This window comes from Micromys minutus, assembly GCF_963924665.1.
Source record: "Micromys minutus genome assembly, chromosome: 6".
In the NCBI taxonomy this organism is placed as follows: Eukaryota; Metazoa; Chordata; class Mammalia; order Rodentia; family Muridae; genus Micromys; species Micromys minutus.
The window spans coordinates 23907135-23928699 of NC_137975.1; the positions used below are offsets into that span (position 1 = coordinate 23907135).

At 46.4% G+C, this 21565-nt stretch overlaps 1 protein-coding gene across 1 annotated transcript in view; it reads right to left on the bottom strand.

Annotated features, from left to right (window-relative positions):
• MFSD4A (major facilitator superfamily domain containing 4A) overlaps window positions 1-21565 on the bottom strand; it is a gene marked incomplete at its 5' end in the record, with an annotated part of 33817 nt that continues 12252 nt past the window's right edge. Inside the window, 7 exons of the mRNA XM_080917829.1 lie at window positions 1-121; window positions 1713-1833; window positions 3422-3492; window positions 7900-8047; window positions 18523-18696; window positions 19653-19768; window positions 20166-20331. Coding sequence (XP_080773955.1) covers window positions 66-121; window positions 1713-1833; window positions 3422-3492; window positions 7900-8047; window positions 18523-18696; window positions 19653-19768; window positions 20166-20331 — 852 coding nt within the window. The 3' untranslated portion in view covers window positions 1-65. The remainder of the gene's footprint in view (window positions 122-1712; window positions 1834-3421; window positions 3493-7899; window positions 8048-18522; window positions 18697-19652; window positions 19769-20165; window positions 20332-21565) is intronic.

Genomic DNA, 21565 nt, shown 5'->3' on the forward strand with positions numbered 1-21565 from the left:
GCCCCCTGTGCGACCCTGGCTTCCTGTGTCAGTCTGGTCACCCTGTTGCTCAGAAGCTGAGCTCTTCACCTCTGGTAGCATTCAGAGTTCTCCACACCAAGGGCTTTGTCTTGGGTAAGAACTAGGAAAGAAAACAGACAGCACAGATAGCAAACGTGGGCGCTCTCCCCACCCCTGCTTCCTCAAAACAGTTTGCTCTCCAGAGCAAGCAGGCTTTATGTTGCCCTGCTGTTCTGACGCTCACTAGGGCACATGTGCACCCACAATCTCACAAGCACACCCGTGTGGCTGTGCGCATATGACACACACACACACGCACACACACACACACACACACACACACACACACACACACACACACACACACGGCACTGTGGGAAGTCAGATCAAGAGCAAGTTGGTGAAGTGCTAATAGAGACAGTTGGGATTAATGTCTAGGGCTGGGGGGGCGGGTGGGGGAGCCTGTTTGTCTCTCATAAGAAAGGAACATAGGAACTGTTAGTCATTTGATATCATCGTCATCTCTTCCTCCTCCTGCTCCTCTTCATCTTCTTCAAGGGCACAGTTTTTATTGGGATATTTATTATGTCTCCCCTTCCACCATGGGAGTCTCAGGGAGTGAATTCAGTCTCACTGGTATCTATCGCCCTTACATGCTGAGCATCTTGACAGTGTATGTCACTGTTAAGTGTTAACACTTAAGCGATGCTCTCTATAGAGGGTTTGGCTAGACAGAAGCTACCACCTGTCATCTCAGAGACTGTTTTGGGAGGCGGTATAGCCCCCCCTTTCTCCTTCTCTCTCTCTCTCTCTCTCTCTCTCTCTCTCTCTCTCTCTCTCTCTCACTGGCCTCTGTAGTCAGTTTTTTATTTTGTTATGTTGTATTTTTTTGTTGAGATAGAGTCTGACTGTGTACCCTGTCTGACCCAGACTGGCCTTGAACTCACAGAGATTCACCTGCCTTTTGTCTCCCTAGTATTGGGATCAAAGGTGTGTGCCACCACGTCTGGCTCTGCACTTAGTATTTAAAGTGAACATGGTTACTTAGAGAGAGAGAGAGGGCTGTGGGCAGTCCTTCAATCTTTCTGTGTTATTCTGTTTTCATGGAGAGAGCACTGGTTCAGCTTGGGTACTTTCTGCTAAGAACAGCCTCATGCATGGCAGTAGTCATTAGGCAAGGGACTTGCACAGTTACAAAAATAGCGTTGGTACTACCCCAGCCCAGGGGCTCCAGGATGGCAGCTATCCTTGGGAGTGTCTCTGTCCTAAAGGAACTCTTCCCTGATATTTGTACACCCACCCCCACAAAATCCTTTTTGAAGAAGCAATTTGGACAAGAATCAAACCCCAAACTGTAAGAAAGGGGCTAGTTAGGCCACTGGGCCAAGCTCCAGCCAGGGAGGCAGACGCTACCCTCTCATGCGCTCAAAATTTTGGCACTAGGAGTAAAGGGTTACAGGAAGACAGGGTCACTGTTTGAGCCCCTCTGCTAACAGAGACGCCATGAGTCAGGCCATTCACCCTCTGTAGCGTTCAGACTCTGGTAGACAATCACAGGGAAATCAGGAAGAGGGGAAAGGGAAGCCGTAGGAAAATAAACACTTCCTTGCATTTCATTTGGAGCAGAACCACGCTTCCGATGGTTAGATTCACATTCTTTCCCCTCCCTGCTCTGTTTCCCCCTTCTGTGCAGAAGCCAATTTTCTTCTTACCTGATGAGAGTTCAGGGTGTATCCTGTGGAAAAACAGGAGCAAGATGTAGAAGATAAAAGCCAGGCAGCCAAAGATCACACCACAGACCAGGAAACTGTAACTACCCTGGGCCTGAAAGATCTGCCAGAGAGGAACACAGCAGCCATTAAAATCCCACCTGACAGTGCATGGGGAACATGGCTGCCTTGGGCCCTTGTTGGCTTCTCAGTCAAGTTGGGGCTATCCTACCAGACGCAGTAATGTGGGGGAGATCTTCTCAAACTTACAAATCTGGTGAAGACATGAATCCTGTTGTAAAGCCAGGGTTGGACCTGTCTACACTTCACATACCCTTCCATCCCTGTGTTCTAAAACTTCCCGGAATACACTGTATGATCAATGACATTTCAAACATATGAGATTTTTCTGTACCCATAAGTCTAACTGGAATTCTGGTGAAGGTGTGTGTGTGTGTCTCTCTCTCTGTATAAGTGTGTATGAACATGTGTGTGAGTGTGTGTGAGTGTGTGTGTGTCTGTATAAGCGTGTGTGAGTGTATGTGTGTGTGTGGTGTGTAAGCATGTGTGAGCATGTGTGTGATGTGTGTATCATCTTTTAACTTTTCATTATAAAATACAGGATATGTCAAAGTAGCAAATAGAACTTTTATAAGCCACCAACTTAAGAAATCACACCATGTCAAGTATGGTGGCTCACACAGTTTATTGGCAGATTTCTGAGTAGGTTACAGGACAGCCAGGGGGCTGCACAGAGAAACCCTGTCTTTAAAAAAGAGAAAGAAAGAAAGAAAGAAAGAAAGAAAGAAAGAAAGAAAGAAAAGGAAGGAAGGAAGGAAGGAAGGAAAGAAAGAAAGAAAGAGAAAGAAAGAAAGAAAGAAAGAAAAGAAAAGAAAGAAAGATGTACACCAAATCAGACCCCAGACATGGTGTCCCAGTGCTGAGGACATCCAGAATGTAACCCTTCCTTTCCCTCGGGTTGAAAGGCAGAGAAAGGAGGCTCCAGTGGCTATGAGGGCATTGTGTGTGTGTGTGTGTGTGTGTGTGTGTGTGTGTGCGCGTGCGCTCGCGCACGCACATGTGGTGGGGGAGAGTATACAACACAGGCTCTGCTTCATTGCTGGCTGTTACTAAAAGCCAACTGACCTAGGGCGAGCCACTAAGTGTATTTATGTCTCAGGATCCTGTGCAGTGAAAAAAGGTTGGTGTCTGTGTGTGTTACGGCAGTGAGGGAAAGTGATGCTGGTTTTAATGCTCAGCTTCCTGGGAAACAAACATAACATGGTTGTGTTAAAGGAACTAGGGAATGGTCAGGGTGGGCACTGGACATGAATGGGGTCCTGGGTAGCCTTGCTACAGACTGGGAGACATGGATCTGAGCAGGACGGATAAGGAACACTGCTGACACCAGGGCATACCAACTAGACTTTGAGGGCCAACAGCATTCCCAAGGGGGCCCCCTGGCTCCAGGCCCAGACAGCTTTGTTTACTTTGGATTCATGCATTTGGTCATTAAGGTCTCCACATCCTACATTCAGAGACCTGGCTTTTGAGTCTGGCTGGCTCAGAAAGGGAAACAGCCCCAGCCTGGTGGGTTCCTGCAGGCTATGCAGAGCTCAGGAAGTGGCAACTTGGACTTAAAGGAACTGGCTGTATCTTCTCACCTCCTTGGAGGAGTGCTCCCCCAACCGCCCCCAAAGGACCCCACCTACCAAGCCAACCAGCATCTGCAGGACCATCTCGCCAATTCCTGCCCCAGTCACCAGCACTGTGGTCGCACAACCTAGTGAAAAGAGAAGGGAAAGTTGAGTGAGAGCAAGCTGAGAATGCAAAAGTGAGCTATCAGAATCCACAGCACTGGGCTGGAGAGATGGCTCAGTGGTTAAGAGCACTGAAGTACTGACTGCTCTTCCAGAGGTTCTGGAGGAGTTCAATTCCCAGCAACCACATGATGGTTTACAACCATCTGTAATGGGATCCAATGCCCTCCAGAGCATTTGGCATGACCACTACACTACATGTAGGGTAGATGTGACCTTGTTACAGCATAATATTAGTAAGGTTGAATGAGCTCCAACCCTGGAAATCTCAGAGTTGAGCAGGAGTGGAGCTGTTCTCTACCTGCCTCTACCTGCTCTGGAACGTGTAACCATGACACTCCACTGAGGGCCTTGGGCACTGGGCCATATAGTATAAACACCTGGAGTTCTCCATGCTAATGAGGTATCTAGATAAGCCCAGAGCTTCCCTTCCTGGGCATTCCTTCCCGAAAAAGGCATTTAATCCCTGGTTCATCCTGAGTAAGGTGTATGCGTTCACATCCACCATCAAATAAAGCAGTCTGAACAAGCAAGGATCCTTCATTAAAGATCTCTGTGGGGAAGGCCTTCGTCTTAAAGAATATCACCTAAACTCCAGAGAGAGGCCTTCTCTCTTCCAGCTCCTTCTTAACTCTCACTCTGAATCACACCAGGTCCCCCAGTCCGGGGCTCTGCCTTTTCTGCCCGGTGTGTGGATGCCCTGAGGAGAAACATGGAGCAGGGACCCCTGTTCCTGACCTCAGTTGTACTCAGCGGCACCCAGGTACACAGGAGACTGGGAATCACAGCATTCACCCCAGACTCTGCTGTTTCCCCATCTGGTCTATTGTAGGAAAGCACAGACCGTGGACCACCATTCTCGGACTTGGTTCTGCCTCCTTGTGGCAGCTTGCTAGTGGCATTCCAGGTACCCTGGTGGGGAAGCAGGGTGCAGAATGACACTATGGGTTCCTAAGACACCTTGGACTTTGACCTGTGACTACTTTGGGACTGTTTCTAATCTACTGTTTCTGTGTCTCTTGTTCTCAAACCTTCAATCGTTCAGAGTTACATAGCCTGGCATTCAGGACTCTTCTCAGTCTGACCCCAGCCTGCCTTTCCAGAAAGATCTCCTGAGACCTTCCGAGCCTAAGCGTAGCATCAGACATGGAATCTAAGGCCATTTGTAACACCCCTTGCCATTTGCCCCTTCACATGTCTTGTGGCTTCTCTGGACTGCTGACCCAGGATGGTGTAAGTCTAAATGCATTGTGTGTTTTGCAAGTCCATCTCTCCCACTGCTGGTCCCCAGGTTACCTTTTGGATCACAGCCTGTGTCATGGCCTGCCTCTGATTGGTCCAGTACCTGCCTGCTGAAGATTCTCCTTCCACCAGTGTATGTGTTGTGTCTGAGTTTAGACTTCCTTTGGGAACATCTTCCACAGTCCCTACACCTGGAATGGCAGCAGCGACTCCTCTAGCCCTAACTGTCCCTGATCCCTGCACAGTCTGACCCCACTAGCTGGCTGTCCTTCTCCACCAGACAATATTCCAGGAGGGGTACTGCCCGCCATGGTTACCTGGCACACACCAGAGCTTATCTGTAGTACTGTGGTCAAGGTTTACACATCTACTGAGGGCTGAGTTTCCTTCCAGATCTTTCTGCCTCCCTCAAGCCAACCCCTGTCCTTTGCCTGTGCGTGGACACTGTCCCTAGCCCTGACACATCCTTCCTTAGCAGCTCCCCTTTCCCACCCTTTTCTCAGTCCAGGGCAGCTCACATCGGATCAGATTTCTAGATTAAACAGTGCCCACTCCCATCTCTGAATTCAAGGGCTCCCGTCTGTTCGGTGCATTATTTTCAAACACCCCAAGATCCTTCTGTGCGTCAGGGATAACGCCATACATAAACTTAGAGGTAGGGATGCCAATCAACTGAGAGCTCTACATTTTCTTCCTATGGGATCAGCATTTGGTTTCGGGTTGTCTCTGTGGTGCCGGGGAGGAAAACCAGAGCCTTCCACGTGCAAGGCAAGTACTTTGCCATTGAGGTACAACCCAGCTCAATACAAGTAAGCTGCTGCCACCTCTTCTTTCTCTCCCCCCCCACCCCCTACCTTTTCCTCCACCTCCTTCTTCACCTTTCCCTTACTTCTTCCTTCTCTTCCTTCTCTTTTGAGATCAGGTCTCACTACGTAGCCCTTGCTGGCCTAGAATTCATGAGATGTGCCTGCTTTTGCCTCCCAAATGTTGGTATTATAGGTGTGAGCCACCATGTGACAGACAAGAAAACTGAGGCTCTGGGGCTGGAGAGGTGGTTCAGAGGTTAAGAGTTAAGACTGCTCTTTCAGAGGTCCTGAATTCAATTCCCAGCAACCACATGGTGGCTCACAATCATTTGTCATGGGAATCTGATGCCCTCTTCTGGTGTGTCTGAAGACAGCTACAGTGTACTCATATACATAATATAAATAAATCTTTTTTTAAAAAAGGAAAGAAAGAAAACAGGCTCAATAGGAAGAAATGATGTCACTTGAGGTCATAGACCTGCAAATACGGAGGTAGGACTGATGCTTGTGTTTATGATGACTTCAAAGCCTACACTCTTTCTTTGTCCCTTTCTGGGACTGTGTTGGAGAGGACATACCCTTGGTACAGAAGCTATGAGATGGGTCATAGAGCAGGTACAGGCCTGAGTCAGTAGAGCACAAAGGAGAGGCATCCTTTTCCACGGAGATCAAAGATACTTCCTGGAAGGGCAGGGGGTTGGAGGTAGTGGAACAGTTGGAGTCAGTTCAGACCAAGTGTGGCTGTGGCCAAAGCATGGTGGCTCAAAGCAATGTGTGTGTCATCAAGGAACTCCAAGTAGTTGGTATGGCTAGACTGCAGCTCTGAGAGGCTTTAGAGAGAAGGAGCTCCCTAGCGGGGGTAGAAGTCAGCTGTGCATTAGAGGACTCTCTGCAACAGCATGTGACATCCCCGCACTTAGATACCATACAGACAGGCCACCTCTTCACTCAGCGGAGCCTGGGCCCAGGGTATAGTATGGAACCACAGGGGGACATAAAGCTGAGCCAATGGCTCAGATAAAAACAAGGCTGAGGGAAATGAGACAAGTCCAGACCTACAAAAGCAAGGGGGGGGGGCTGGATATTGGACAGCCCAGCACTGTTACATATGCCAAGCAAGGAAATGATGGGAAAGGCTGACTCTAAGCCCAGACTGTGGGAAGTGACAGGAAGATGGAGCTGAGTGGTCATCCAGCAGAACTTGCTAGACTGGAACATCAGCTCATCTCTCAAAACTGACATGAAGGGCCTGGAAAGATGGCTTAGAGGTTAAGAGCACTGACTGCTCTTCCAGAGGTCCTGAGTTCAAATCCCAGTAGCCACATGGTAGCTTACAACCATCTGTAATGGGATCTGATGCCCTTTTCTGGTGTGTCTGAAGACAGATACAGTGTACCCATATACATAAAATAGTAAATCTTTTTTTAAAAAACCTGACATGAGGCCCCTGTTTCCTCATTTAATTGACTATCCTGAGAGTCTGAGGACTTGGTCCCCTAGGGAGTTGCCTCCCTCCTGCCAGGATGAGCTAGGGGAAGGGACTGTGTCTCCTGGCATGTCCCCTGTTCTTCATCATGTTCTCAGCAGCACACGGATGTGTTCTCAGGATGGATGCTGGCACTGGCTGATGCTGTTTCTGCTCTCACTTCCATCATGGCCAGGGCTGCTCCTGAATCACAGCCAAAAGAGTTTTCCCTGATTTGAGACACATCTCAGCCACCCGTTGAACCCACTTAGAGGATCCAGAAACTCAAAGACGCTTGGTACTTTGACTCATTTCACCGCACGAATTGTTTTTCTCCTAAGTTACAGACCAGACATCATGACAGCCAACATGTCTGTTGTAGATCCATAAATGGTACTGTGCCATCATGAAGGAGAAAGAAGGAAATGGATAAAGACTCCACCAGGCTTCCCTGAGGCCTATGAGGGCACATGCAGGACACACAAGCCATGCACAGGACATCCATGACCAAACATGCACAGGACATCCATGACCAAACATGCACAGGACATCCATGACCAAACATGCACAGGACATCCATGACCAAACATGCATAGGACATCCATGACCAAACATGCACAGGACATCCATGACCAAACATGCACAGGCATCCATGACCAAACATGCACAGGCATCCATGACCAAACATGCACAGGACATCCATGACCAAACATGCTTGCTCCCACCTATGCCAGGAGGTGTTTTATTTTCCTGGTAAACAGAAAGCCCAGGCCTAGAATATTACATGAAGCGGGAGCCAGAGAGGAGGTGTCCACCAGCAGCAGGAATCGAGCTCCTGTATTTCCTTTGCCACTTACCTTTATACTGGAGGATGTCCTCGGTGTAGGCCAGCATACTAGGGAAGGTGCTACTCAGAAACAGCCCCAGGCTTGCGGTCCCCACAAACAGGAAGATGACGTTGTAGGAGAAGATAAGCAGCAGGAGGAATGTCACCACCACTCCCACCTGTCACAGCAGAGGCAGAGGCAATCAGAGAGGGCACGACAGGGGCACGACAGGGATGTCCAGAACAGCGTGGCCCATGCGCCACCATGTGGTCCCGCTGATACCTGCAATGTCCCTGGCCTGCCTGCACAAACGTGAGGCGGCGGCCTCCCACCCAACACCCAGTAAACACTGACGAAGGAGCACCGAGGGTCCCCAACGTCTTCTCTGAATCTAGGTCATCAACATTCCCTCTCCTAGTGGTGGAGGTGGGTGGTCTGGCACCCCACTCTTCCGGTCTCTTCCTCCTGAGTTCTAAGGTTGAGTGAGAAAGCCATGAGCCAGCAAGATGGGTGGTGGCCATTGGTTCCTACTCCCTGGGAATTCAAAACGAGCACCCAGAAGGAGGAGCATGGATAGTTCAGGTCGCTTTCTCAGATCTCTGTGGCTCATCAAGGTCTCTACCCCACACGCAGATTTTTTTTTTTTCTGAATTAAAAAAAAAAAGTTTGTATGTAATTGTTGAATGATTTCTACACACACCACAGCTGGGAAGAGACCAGAGACGCACAAGGCTTGGAGTCTGCAGTTACTGCTGCAGGTCCTAGGTATGTGTCTCCAGCCGTGGAGCCCTAAAACAGCTGTCTCCATGAGCCCTACATTCTTATCTTTACTCCAGTACTTAGTGTGAGGTCTCCTGCAGGGACCAATGGCTGAGGTCTTTGTAACAGATTAAATTGGACCTGACTACCACATTCTCTCAGCATCCCTCAGTCCCTGCCTGTCATAGAGTATGGCTGGCATATCTACCCTAAACTTCTCCAGCTCCGGAGTTGGGGTGCCCTTCCCCCCAGCTGTCCTATATATTCATATAATTTTAGTTACATGGTCTCTTTTTGGTCTACCCTTTACTCTCCTGGCCTCTTAGTCTGGCTCTCCCCTCTCCTTTCCCCCATCTCTTCACATGGCTCAGGGTCATGTTCACTCTGGACTCTCCCAGATGTCCCTGCCTTTGACTATGTTCTCCCTTTTACCTACAATAAACCTTTCCTCTACCATACCTAGGAGTAGTCATGCCCACCTGCCTTTCTTTATTTCTCTCTCGCTCCCTCTCTTCTTTCCTTCCTTCCTTCCTTCTTTTTTCCTTCCTTCCGTTCTTTCCTTTCTTTCATTCAGTTAGTAAGGGGATGTCAAGGCTGCTGGTGAAATGACACAAGAGACTTCAAACTGTTGAGCTTCCAACAAATGCTATATTACTCTAGCATTTCCATGTGGTTCCCCCCAAAGGGTGAGAGACAAACCCAAAGCTTGCTACAGCCCCTGCTCTGTGTTGTATAAAAACCTCATGTTCTGCCTGCACCCAGAGCTGACCCTGTGCTACAGTTCTCTACACCCAGACCCCGCTGGGAGAGAACTGGTCCCCCAGAAGTGCTGAAACACCTGAGAGCACAAGTAAGACCACCGCTTCTGATCTGTGAGTCCCGCCCAGAGCCCTCAAGACACAGAAACAGGAGTAGTCCTGGACAGGATCCTTCTGGTTTCTGTCTGTGCCCGGTGCTGACCCTGTGCCACAGCTATCTCTACCCAGACCCTGCTGAGAAAGAACTGGTCCCCCAGTAGTGTTGACATACAGGCTTACAGGAGGGTCAAGACACTGTCATAATCAATAAGACCAGCAACGCCAGAGATATGCAGATGGCGAGAGGCAAGTCCAAGTACCTAAGCAAAAGAAACCAAGGCCATGAGGCATCATCAGAACCCAGTTCCCCCTTCACAGCAAGTCCTGGATACCCCAACACATGGGAAAAGCAAGACTCTGATTTAAAATCACAACTCATGATGATGTTAGACGACTTTAAGAAGGCCATAAATAACATAAATAAGTCCCTTAAAGAAATACAGGACAACACAGGTAAACAGGTAGAAGCCCTCAGAGAATTGCAGGAAAACGAATAAATAGGTGAAGGAATTGAACAAAGCCATCCAGGTTCTAAAAATGGAAATAGAAACAATAAAGAAATCACAAAGGGAGAACCCTGGAGAAAGAAAACCTGGGAAAGAGATCATAGATGCAAGCATCACCAACAGAACACAAGAGATAGAAGAAAATCTCAGGGGCAGAAGATACCATAGAAAACATTGACACAACAGTCAAAAAAATGCAAAATGCAAAAAGCTCCAGGAAATCCAGGTCACAATGAGAACATCTAGCTGAGGATAATAGAAGAGAGGGAAGATTCCCAACTTAAAGGGCCAGTAAATGTCTTCAACAAAATTATAGCAGAAAACTTCCCTAACCTAAAGAAAGATATGTCCATAAACATATAAGAAGCCTACAGAACTCTGAATAGATGGGACCAGAAAAGAAACTCCTCATGTCACATAATAGTCAAAACAGCAAATGCACAAAACAAAGAAAGAATATTAAAAGCAGTAAGGGAAAAAGGTCAAATAACATACAAAGGCAGCCCTAACAAAATCACACCAGATTTCTCAACAGAGACTATGAAAGCTAGAAGATTCTAGGCAGATGTCATACAGATCCTAAGAAACTATAAATGCCAGCCCAGGGTACTATATCCAACAAAACTCTCAATTAACATAGATGGAGAAACCAAGATATTCTATTACAAAACCAAATTTACACAATATCTTTCCACAAACCAAGCCTACACCCTAGAAATAGCAAAAAAAAAAAAAAAAAAAGTAATCTTCTTTCAACTAACCCAAAAGAAGACAGCCACACAAACATAATTCCACCTCTAACAAGAAAAAATAATAGGAAACAACAATCACTAGTCCCTAATATCTCTCAAAATAAATGGACTCAATTCCCCAATGAAAAGACACAGACTAACAGACTGGCTAAGTAAGGAGGACCCAACATTTTGCTGCATATAAGAAACATACTTCAGAGACAAAGACAGATACTACCTCAGAGTAAAAGGCTAGAAAACAATTTTCCAAGCAAATGTTCCCAAGAAACAAGCTAGAGTAGCCATTCTAGTATGGAATAAAATCAACTTTCAACTAAGTTGTTGGAATATTCTAGTATGGAATAAAATCAACTTTCAACTAAGTCCTTATCAAAAAAGATAAGGAAGAATACTTCATACTCCTTAAAGGAAAAATCCACAATGGTGAAATCTCAATTCTGAATATTTATGCTCCAAATGCAAAGGCACCTACATTCATAAAAGAAACCATACTGAAGCTCAAACCACACATTGCACCTCATACAATAATAGTGGAAGACTTCAACACCCCACTCTTATCAATGGACAGATCATGGAAACAGAAACTAAAAAGAGACAGTGAAACTAACAGAAGTTATGAACCAAATGTATGTATATATATATATATATATATATATATATATATATATATATATATATATATCATTTCATCCTAAAACAAGCAAACAAACAAACCAAAAAACAAATACCTTCTTCTCAGCACCTCTGATCTTCAATAATAACAAAAACGACAGAAAGTCCACATACACATGGAAGCTGAACAAATGCTCTACTCAATGATAACTTGGTCAAGGAAGAAATAAGAAAGTAATTAAAGACTTTTTAGAATTTTGTGAAAATGAAGGCACAACTTACCCAAACTTATGGGATACAATGAAAGCAGTGATAAGAGGAAAACTTTTTCTGAGTGCCTCCAAAAAGAAACTGGAGAGAGCATACACTAGCAGCTTGACAGTTCATCTCAAAGCTCTAGAACACAAACAAGCAAATTGGGGCTGGAGAGATGGCTCAGTGGTTAAGAGCCCTGACTGCTCTTCCAGCAGGTCCTGAGTTCAAATCCCAGCAACCACATGGTGACTCACAACCATCTGTAATGAGATCCAATGTCTTCTTCTGGTGTGTCTGAAGACAGCTATAGATAATAAATAAATAATTTTTTTTTTAAAAAAAGAAGCAAATGCACCCAAGAGGAGTAGATGGCAGAAAATAATCAAACTCCAGGCTGAAATCAACCAAGTAGAAACAAACAAAAACCTATACAAAGAATCAACAAAACCAGGAGTTCTTTGAGAAAATCAACAAGATAGATAAACCCTTAGCTAGACTAACCAGAGGGCACAGCGACAGTATTCAAATTAAAAAATCAGAAATGAAAGGGAGACATAACAGAAACCGAGGAAATTTAAAGAATCATCAGATCCTACTACAAAAGCCTATTCTCAACAAAACTGGAAAATCTGGATGAAATGGACAATTTTCTATACAGATATCAGGTACCAAAGTTAAATCAGGATCAGATAAAGACTCTAAACAGGGCTGGAGAGATGGCTCAGTGGTTAAGAGCACTGACTGCTCTTCCAGAGGTCCTGAATTCAACTCCCAGCAACCACATGGTGGCTCACAACCATCTGTAATGGGATCTGATGACCTCTTCTGGTGTGTCTGAAAACAGCTACAGTATACTTACATAAAATAAATAAATAAATCTTAAAAAAAGAGACTCTAAACAGTCCCATAACCCCTAAAGAAATAGAAGCAGTCATCAAAAGTCTCCCAACCAAGAAAAGCCCAGGACCAGATGGATTTAGTGCAGAATCCTATCAGACCTTCATAGAAGACCTAATACCACAAAATAGAAACATGGAACCACAATTACACTCATACCTAAACTACACAAAAATCCAACAAACTTTAGACTAATTTCCCTTATGAATATTGATGCAAAAATACTCAATAAAATTCTCACAACCAGAATCCAAGAACACATAAAAATGATCATCCATCATGATCAAGTAGGCTTTATCTCAGGGATGTATGAGTGGTTCAATATATGGAAATCCACCAACTTAATCCACTATAGAAAAAATTCAAAGAAAAAAAAAAACCCCACATGATTTTCTCATTAGATGCTGAGAAAGCATTTGACAAAATTCAACACCCCTTTATGTTAAAAGTCTTGGAAGATCGGGAATTCAAGGCCCATACCTAAACATAGTAAAAGCAATATATAGCAAAGCCAGTGTCAAACTAAATAGAGAGAGACTTGAAGCAATTCCACTAAAATCAGGCACTAGACAAGGATGCCCACTCTCTCCCAACCTATTCAATATAGTACTTCAAGTCCTAGCCAGAATAATTAGACAACAAAAGGAGGTCAAGGGGACACAAATTGGAAAGGAAGAGGTAAAAATATCACTATTTGCAGATGATATGATAGTATACTTAAATGACCCCAAAAATTCCACCAGAGAACTCCTAAACCTGATAAACAACTTCAGCAAAGTGGCTGGATATAAAATTAGCTCAAACAAATCAGTAGCTTTCTTCTACTCAAAGGATAAACAGGCTGAGAAAGAAATTAGAGAAATGACACCCTTCACAATAGTCACAAAAGTGGAAAAAAGATAGCATTTTTAACAAATGGTGCTGATTCAAACTGGTGGTCATCATGTAGAAGAATGCAAATTGATTCATACTTATCTCCCTGTACAAAGCTCAAGTCCAAATGGGTCAAGGATCTCCACATAAAACCAGATATACTCAAACTGATAGAAGAGAAAGTGGGGAAGAGCCTTGAACACATTGGCACTGGGAAAATATCCTGAACAGAACACCAATGGCTTATGCTATAAGATCAAGAAACGACAAATGGGACCTCATAAAATTGCAAAGCTTCTGTAAGGCAAAGGACACTGTCATTAGGACAAAATGGCAACCAACAGATTGGGAAAAGATCTTTACCAATCCTACATCCAATATATACAAAAATATCCAATATATACAAAAACTCAAATATTTAGACTCCAGAGAATCAAATAACCCTATTAAAAATGGGGTACAGAGCTAAACAAAGAATTCTTAACTGAGGAATATCAAATGGCTGAGAAGCACCTAAAGAAATGTTCATCATTCTTAGTCATCAGAGAAAAGCAAATCAAAACAACCCTGAGATTTCACCTCGAAACAGTCAGAATGACTAAGATCAAAAACTCAGGTGACAGCAGACACTGGCAAGAATGTGGAGAAAGAGCAACACTCCTCCACTGTTGGTAGGGTTGTAAGCTGGTACAACCACTCTGGAAATCAGTCTGGTAGTTCCTCAGAAAATTGGACATAGTATTACCTGAGGACCCGGCTATACCACTCCTGGGCACATACTCAAAAGATGCTCCAACATACAACAAGGGCACATGGTCCATTATGTTCATAACAGTCTTTTCTAGAATAGCCAAGAGCTGGAAAGAACCCAAATGTCCTTCAAACAGAGGAATGGATACAGAAAATGTGGTACATTTACACAATGGAGTACTACTCAGCTCTTAAAAACAGTGAGTTCTTGAAATTCTTAGGCAAATAGATTGATGTAGAAAATATCATCCTGAGTGAGGTAACCCAATTGCAAAAATGCACCCACGGTATCCACTCACTGGTAAGTGGATATTATCCCAAAAGCCTGGAATACCCAAGATACAATTCACAGATCACATGAAGTTCAAGAAGAAAAACGATCAAAATGTGAATGTTTCAGTTCTTCTTAGAAGGGGGAACAAAAATATTCTCAGGAGGAAATATGGAGACAAGTCTTGGAGCAGAGACTGAAGCAAAGGCCATCCAAAGATGGCCCCAACTGGGTATCTAGCCCATACTCAGCCACCAAACCCAAACGATATTGAGGAACCAAGAAGTGCATGCTGACAGGAGCCTGATATAGCTGTCTCTGAGAGGCTCTGCCAGAGCATAACAAATACAGAGGCGGATGCTCACAGACTGGACTGAGAATGGGGTCCTTAATGGAGGAATTAGAGAAAAAAATGAAGGAGTTGAAGGGGTTTGCAACCCCATAAGAACAACAATACCAACCAACCAGAGCTCCCAGGCATTTAACCACTATCCAAAGAGTACACATGGACAGACCCATGGCTCCTCTGCACATGTAGCAGAGGATGATGTTGGGCATCAATGGGAGAAGCCCTTGGTGTTGCCAAGGCTTGATGCTGCAGTGCAGGGGAATGTCAGGGTGGGGAGGGAGGAGGGGGTGGGTGGGTGAACACCATCATAGAAGAAGGGGGAGGGGTGATAGGATAGGAGATATTGAGGGGAATCCGGGAAAGGGGATACGTTCAAAATGTAAGTTAAAAAACAAAACAAACAAACAAAACACCCCTCATGTTTTATACCAAGTCCTAGCTTAGTAGAGAAAATGTTCCTGGGTTTGTGCTGTGCATGTAGATCAGAGTTAGAATACTTACACTGGGTACCCAAGGCCCTGGGTTTGATCCTTAGAGCTACAAGATAGATAACATTCCAGGTAAATATCTGCATATCTGTTTCTAGGAAAATATGTAAATAGACCTAAAAATCACTAGTCCAGAACCCACAAGGACTGGGCAGGCTGAAAGGAAGGGACCTTAGAGTCACAGCAGACCTTGGAGGATATTGCCCACACTGGAAGAGGGAGGCTAGTGACCCCAGCACAAGAACCCCATTAGCTCTGCCTCAAGATCTCTCAGGAGAAATGCATCCTAGAATTACCCCCAGACTCACCCTTCCTGCCCTAGAGAAGGTCATCAAGAAATAGTGGCTGAAGACGAACTCACCCCTTCTCCATAGAGAGGCAACTTGAAGGACTTCTTTCATGTGGTAAAAATATAAAGCAGTGGGCTATGTCTGTGCACATCTGTAATCCTGGGCTTAAGTGTCTGAGGCAGGAGGGATATTAATAGAAGCCTGAGCTATATAGTAAGATTGTATTTCAAACAAAACCAGAAAGGTAGGGGCTGGAGAGATAACTCACAATTAAAGAGCACTGGCTGCTCTTTCAGAGGACATGGGTTTGAGTCCCAGTACCTACATGATGGCCCACCGTCCTCTATAACTCCAGTATCAGGAGGTTTGATGCCCTCTTCTGGTCTCTGTGGGTACCAGGCATGTAAGAGGCGCACAGACAGACATGCAGGCAAAGCACCCATACAGGACACCCTGGAACCCACATAAAAGTGGAAAGAGATAACCAAACCTTCCACACTGTTCTCTGGCCTCCACACATATACCATGGTCCACGTGCACCCCGACATCTCTCTTTCTCATACACTCACACACACAATAATAATAATAATAATAATAATAATAATAATAATAATAATAACAATAATAATAATAATAATAAAGTAAAAGAGCAGAAATCACAGGTATACCTATGGTTCCAAATACGACATATTTTTTTATTTGGCAAAGATGATCTCACATCTCTAATTATTCTTTCTTCCTCTTTGCTCAGTTCCCAAGCATGGCCAAGATTCTATCCTGGGGTCTCTGTCTACACCTCGTTTGCTACAGCCACAAGATTCAAATGACTTGGACTGGAGAGATGGCTCAGTGGTTAAGAGCACTGATTGCCCTTCCAGAGGTCCTGAGTTCAATTCCTATAAACCACATGGAGGCTCACAACCATCTGTAATGGGATCTCATGCCCTCTTCTGGTGTGTCTGAAGACAGCTACAGTGTACTCATATACATAAAATAAATAATTTAAAAAGAAGATTCAAATGTCTCCATGCTAAGGATGCTTACTGTCCTCCAGAAGTCCAGACAGGCGTATGAAGCTGTTCCACAGATGAAGTGTCCCTTGGACCACTGACAGTGTGATCTGAACTTGGAGTTTTCTCTATCTGCCTTTCTCTGCCCAGCAACTCGCTGTACATCCTAGTCCTTCCTTCTCTGCTGTCCACCAGTTGTGTTCAGAACTTGGCCCCAGGGCTCAGTATAGAGTTTGATGGTGTAGCACATCCTTTAGCAGTGACAAGAGATGCTGAAAACCATCCTGACCCAATGGTGGCCCGGTGGCACTCAGAACTTGTGAAGCTGTGAAAGCCTTTGACTAGCACCAAGCGCATCCTTGTGTGCTTGCATGTGAGCAAATGACATCCTCAGCTCTAAGGGGACAGTGCTTCTCTGTTGTCGTTTGGATTGCTGAAGACCTGCAGATGAAGGCTTGGTCTTCTGGGTACTGTCATGGCTGCTTTAAACTATCAGGGGGAGGGCTCTGAGAGAAACCCTTAGGTCACTGGAGGCATGTTGTTGAAGGGAGTGTGCTGCTTCCCCTCTGTCCTCTTTCCTGGCTTATGACATCAATGGCATGCCCAGCCCTACTCCAGTCTTTGCTGCCCAGGACTCCATAACTAGATCATAGACTAGAACACCCCAAAGGGAGAGCCAGAACAACCCTTTTCTCTTTATAATTACCTTAAGCATGTCATTGTACGGATGGATATGGTCCTTTCTTCCTCCGCTCAGAAAGATCCTGTCCACACTACCCATGACACATCAGGGAGTCTTTCTGCTTAGCTCCGCCCTCATCCAAACCCCTCCCCCCCTCAACCATTCTGCACCATCTCCCTGACTAAAGCCAGAAACATTTTATTTATTTACTGTTTACTTATTTAGAGACAAATTCTTTCTATGTAGCCCAGGCTGACCTTGAACTCAATCATCCTGTCTCTCCATCCCCCATCCCAAGTGCTAGGATTGTGGGGGAACACTGCCTTTACACCTGGCTGAGAAGTCTCCCTCTCCTTTTTTCTCCTTTTCTTCCTTCTTCTCTTCCCTTTATGTGAATGGGTGTTTTGCCTGCATATATGTGCACCACATGCATACAGTGCCTGAGGAGGATAGAAGAGGGTGTCCGGTACCCTAGAATTGGATTTACAGACAGTTGTTAGCCACCATATGGAGGCTAGCAATTGAACCCAGGTCCTCTGGAAGTGCAGCCAGTGATCCTAACCATTGGGCCATCTCTTCAGCTTGGGAAGTGCTCTCTTACCATGAGTTTCCTAGAAACATAGTGAGTTCTCAATCCCTGGAGGTATTTAAACATACAGCGACAGGTATGTCACAGAAGTGATCCAAGCCTTGGGGGGAGGTCGATTTAGATGTACCGAAGGGATTCTGTAATCTGGAGTCCTTTGTCACAGTGACATGGACAAACATCAGGATACAGATCTTAATCCATACTTGACCCAGACCCGACTCCCAGCCAAGCCAGTTCCTTTGCCTGGCTACACGCTAGTCTGGCCATCTAAGAATCTCCTGGAGAGCTGCCAAAGGCAAATCTCCAGTCAGGCCAAGTGCGCTGACTCCAGAACCTTGCTCCCCTGGCCACAAGGCTCCAAACAGCTGGGTGCTTTGAGACACACAGGAGGACCAAGGCTGAGACCTACATCCCTCCTAATCCTCGATACGTCAGCTGGGGTCTGTTTTCTGCTCCATAGTAATCACCCATGGTCCTTTCTGGTCATGCTTTTGGAGGATGTAAAATCAAAGGCCCAGACAGGGAAGGGACCTTTCCAAGTTACGCCAGCAGATCCTTGTCCTCAATCTCCATCTTTCCTTTGCCAGTATCTCACCGCTCCGTTTCTGCCTCCTTACTTTTCTGGCAGAATACGGTCCTGAACAAATGTCTTGGGCAGTGGTAAGGCCCAAATGTGTTTCTAAGAAGGGAAAGGAGGTCACTTGTCCACTTACCACATTGATGAACACCATGGTGGCTGGCCTCATTCTTGAGGAGACTGGGATGGAGATGAAGCGGCCAAGAGTGATGAAACCCCAGAAGAGGCTAGGGAGGTAACCAGCTGATTTGTGTCCAATAGACAGCGGCTTCTCCACAGCATAGCTGTACACAAAGGCCGAATAAGCCCCCTGTGGAGAGTGGAGAGAGCAAGCCTCACTCAGAACTCTAACCCCTCTGGGACAGGAGTGCGGAGGGCTGCAGAGGCCAACTGCTCCTCTCACTAGTGACTCAGACCCAGATGCCCCAGGAGCTAAGATCATATGGTACATTCACTCCCAAGCTGAGGACAGAATGGGTGCCACAGTGGCAGCTGGGATGTCACTGGTCCCCATGGGGATCCCCACAGGGCCTGTGCAGACAGGCATGGCTAGAAGGAATGGGGAATAACCTCTTATTTCACAGATGAAGGAAAGAGAGGAGAAAGGTCCATATTCACCCTTGAGGGGAGCAGGTGAACCAGGTCTGTTGTGAGCTGGGGTGTGGCCTTCTCTTAGGAGTGTCCCTCTTTCAGTGGCCAGCCACTTGGCCATGCAAAGACTGCCCCTAAGTTAGAAGACTTTGGCAAAGGACACTAAATAGAGTAACAAAGGTCACCCATTGAAAGGACACCTGGCCTGGAGTGTGGCTTGTTTATGACATTAGCTTTCGAAGCCCCATTGTTTCCCCATGCCAAGAAGCTGAGTGCCCCAGAGTTCATATAGTGTGGTCTCTCACAGGGCAACAGGGCTGGGAGCTTTCAAAGATGTGGGTCACAGCGGGATATGGTGCATTTGGTAGAAGGATGAAGAGTTTAAAGCCAAACAGAGCAAAGCAACCATAACTGAAAAGACTTGGTTGGTACAGATTCAGGAATAAGACAACAGACAGACCCCTTTCCAGAATTAACAAAATAAAACCAATGGTAAGAACAGATGAGTCCCGTGTCCTAGGGCTGTGAGCCCCGTGGGAGACGGGCAGGACACTGGTTCATTGCACTGCAGGAGGTCCTAAGGACTTCCACGTGCTTTCTCTCTCCTTGCCATTTCAGACTTGGGTGACAGGGTAGAGGCCTCTCCGTAGAGCATGCCTTCGGAGGAAGGCTCACCATCATCCCGTCTGTCATGAACAGGACCAGAGCGGCTGTGATATGGATGGCGAAGAAGGAGCATGGGGCTCCCCGGAAGTTCTTCCTCTGGCAGCAGCTGAACAGGTCCTCCTGCCCTGAAGGAGGCACAGAAGGGCAGGGCCGAATCAACTTCTGCTCCATGCCTTCTGCTCACCCAGTCAGGACAGGCCTGGCAGGCAGGGGCTGCATACTACCTTCACCTCCTCTAGCTCTCAGGCGCCTGTGAGGAGCAGCCACTGTTCTTTGCCCACTCCAGGCAGAACCAAAGATCACAGAGATCAAGTGACACCCCCTCCCCCTTAAAGGTAACCCAGGAAAGAGTGGATAGAATGGAGGCTTCCGGCTTTTTTCATTCTTTTAGTCTGTTCCGTCACTTACCTCAGAGACTGCCAGGACCAAAGATTGCTTCCGAACACAAGCCCTGGGATCTAGGGTCGTCCTCTGGGTGTGGGGGTCACTAAGGCAGCCAGACCGGATTACAAGGACACGCACCTGGGTGTGGCTGAAACTTGGGGGCAAGTGAGGAGGTATCTTCCTTTTCCACAGGCCGGGTCTCCAGGGCAAGCTCGTCTGCAGACAGGAGCAGCGGCTTCCTCTGGGCGCAGGTCAGCAGCCTCTCTTTGGACAGCAGGAACAGAACAGCCAGAGGCACTGGGAGCTGAGGGCAGTAGAGGGTCAGGAGGGCCTGGCCTAGTACGTGTCCCATGCTGCAGGCTCATAGTTCCGAAGAGCCTTTGACACTGCTGGTCCCCGCTACACCCATTCCCCCACAAGAGATAGGGAAGCCTTCCAAAGCTGCACTGTCTTCTGCTGCTCGGGCCAGGTACTAGGTGACTGGCTGCTCACATTCTTGTTCTCAACACTGCTGTAACACAGTGCCTCTTGTTTTTGTCTGTCACAGCTCTATATAATGTTATGGGGGTAGGGGGAGTCTGGAAAGATGGCACAGTGGCTGGAGAGACGGTTCAGGGGTTAAGAGCACTGACTGCTCTTCCAGAGGTCCTGAGTTCAAATCCCAGCAACCACATGGTGGCTCACAACCACCTGGAATGAAATCCGATGCCCTCTTCTGGTGTGTCTGAAGAGCTACAGTGTACTCATACACAAAATAATCTTAAAAGAAAGAAAGAAAAATGGCTCAGCAGTTAAGGGCACTTGCTACCATTGCAGAGGATCTGGATTTAGTTTCCAGTACCCACATGGTGCTTCACAACTGTCTGTAATTCTAGTTCTGGAGGATCCAACACCCTTTTCCAGCCTACATGGTCACCACACATACACAGGGTACATTGATATGCAAACAAAACACTCAGACATCTCATACAATTTTTGAAAATACAATCAGGAGGCAAGAGGTGTGGCTCAGTGGATATCACCTACCAAGTACAGGGCCCTGAATCATGTCTCCAATACTACCAAGGGGTGGGGAGAAAGGGACTGAAAAGATTTTAATCGCATTTTCCAGATAGGGCAAATGGGGCCCCATGTTTTTAGGCAGCATCACACTGTTGGAAAGGGAAGAGACCTGGGAGGTGAACCAGGCACTCAGGAGAACGCAGGGTCCTCACCACACAGGTAGCACTGACGTCTGTTCTGGCCTGCATGTTCCTACCTCTGAGCTGCTGAAGTAATGACACATCCTTGGAGGGTACTGACTGAGCTCCGTTAGGAGATCGAGGACTAAGCTAGAAAACACAGGCACTGGTTAGTACCTATTCCCCTCCCCCTGCCCAGCTCCCGGCTCTCCACACTGAGTCAGTCAGTCCCAACAGTACTCCCTAGACCAATAGGAGACTCCTCCCACTTCGGAGGTTGCCTGGAGAAGCAGCCACTGCCTCCCTCGGGTATCCCTGCCCAGGTCTCACCACCTCCACTGCCAGGAAGCTCCTTAT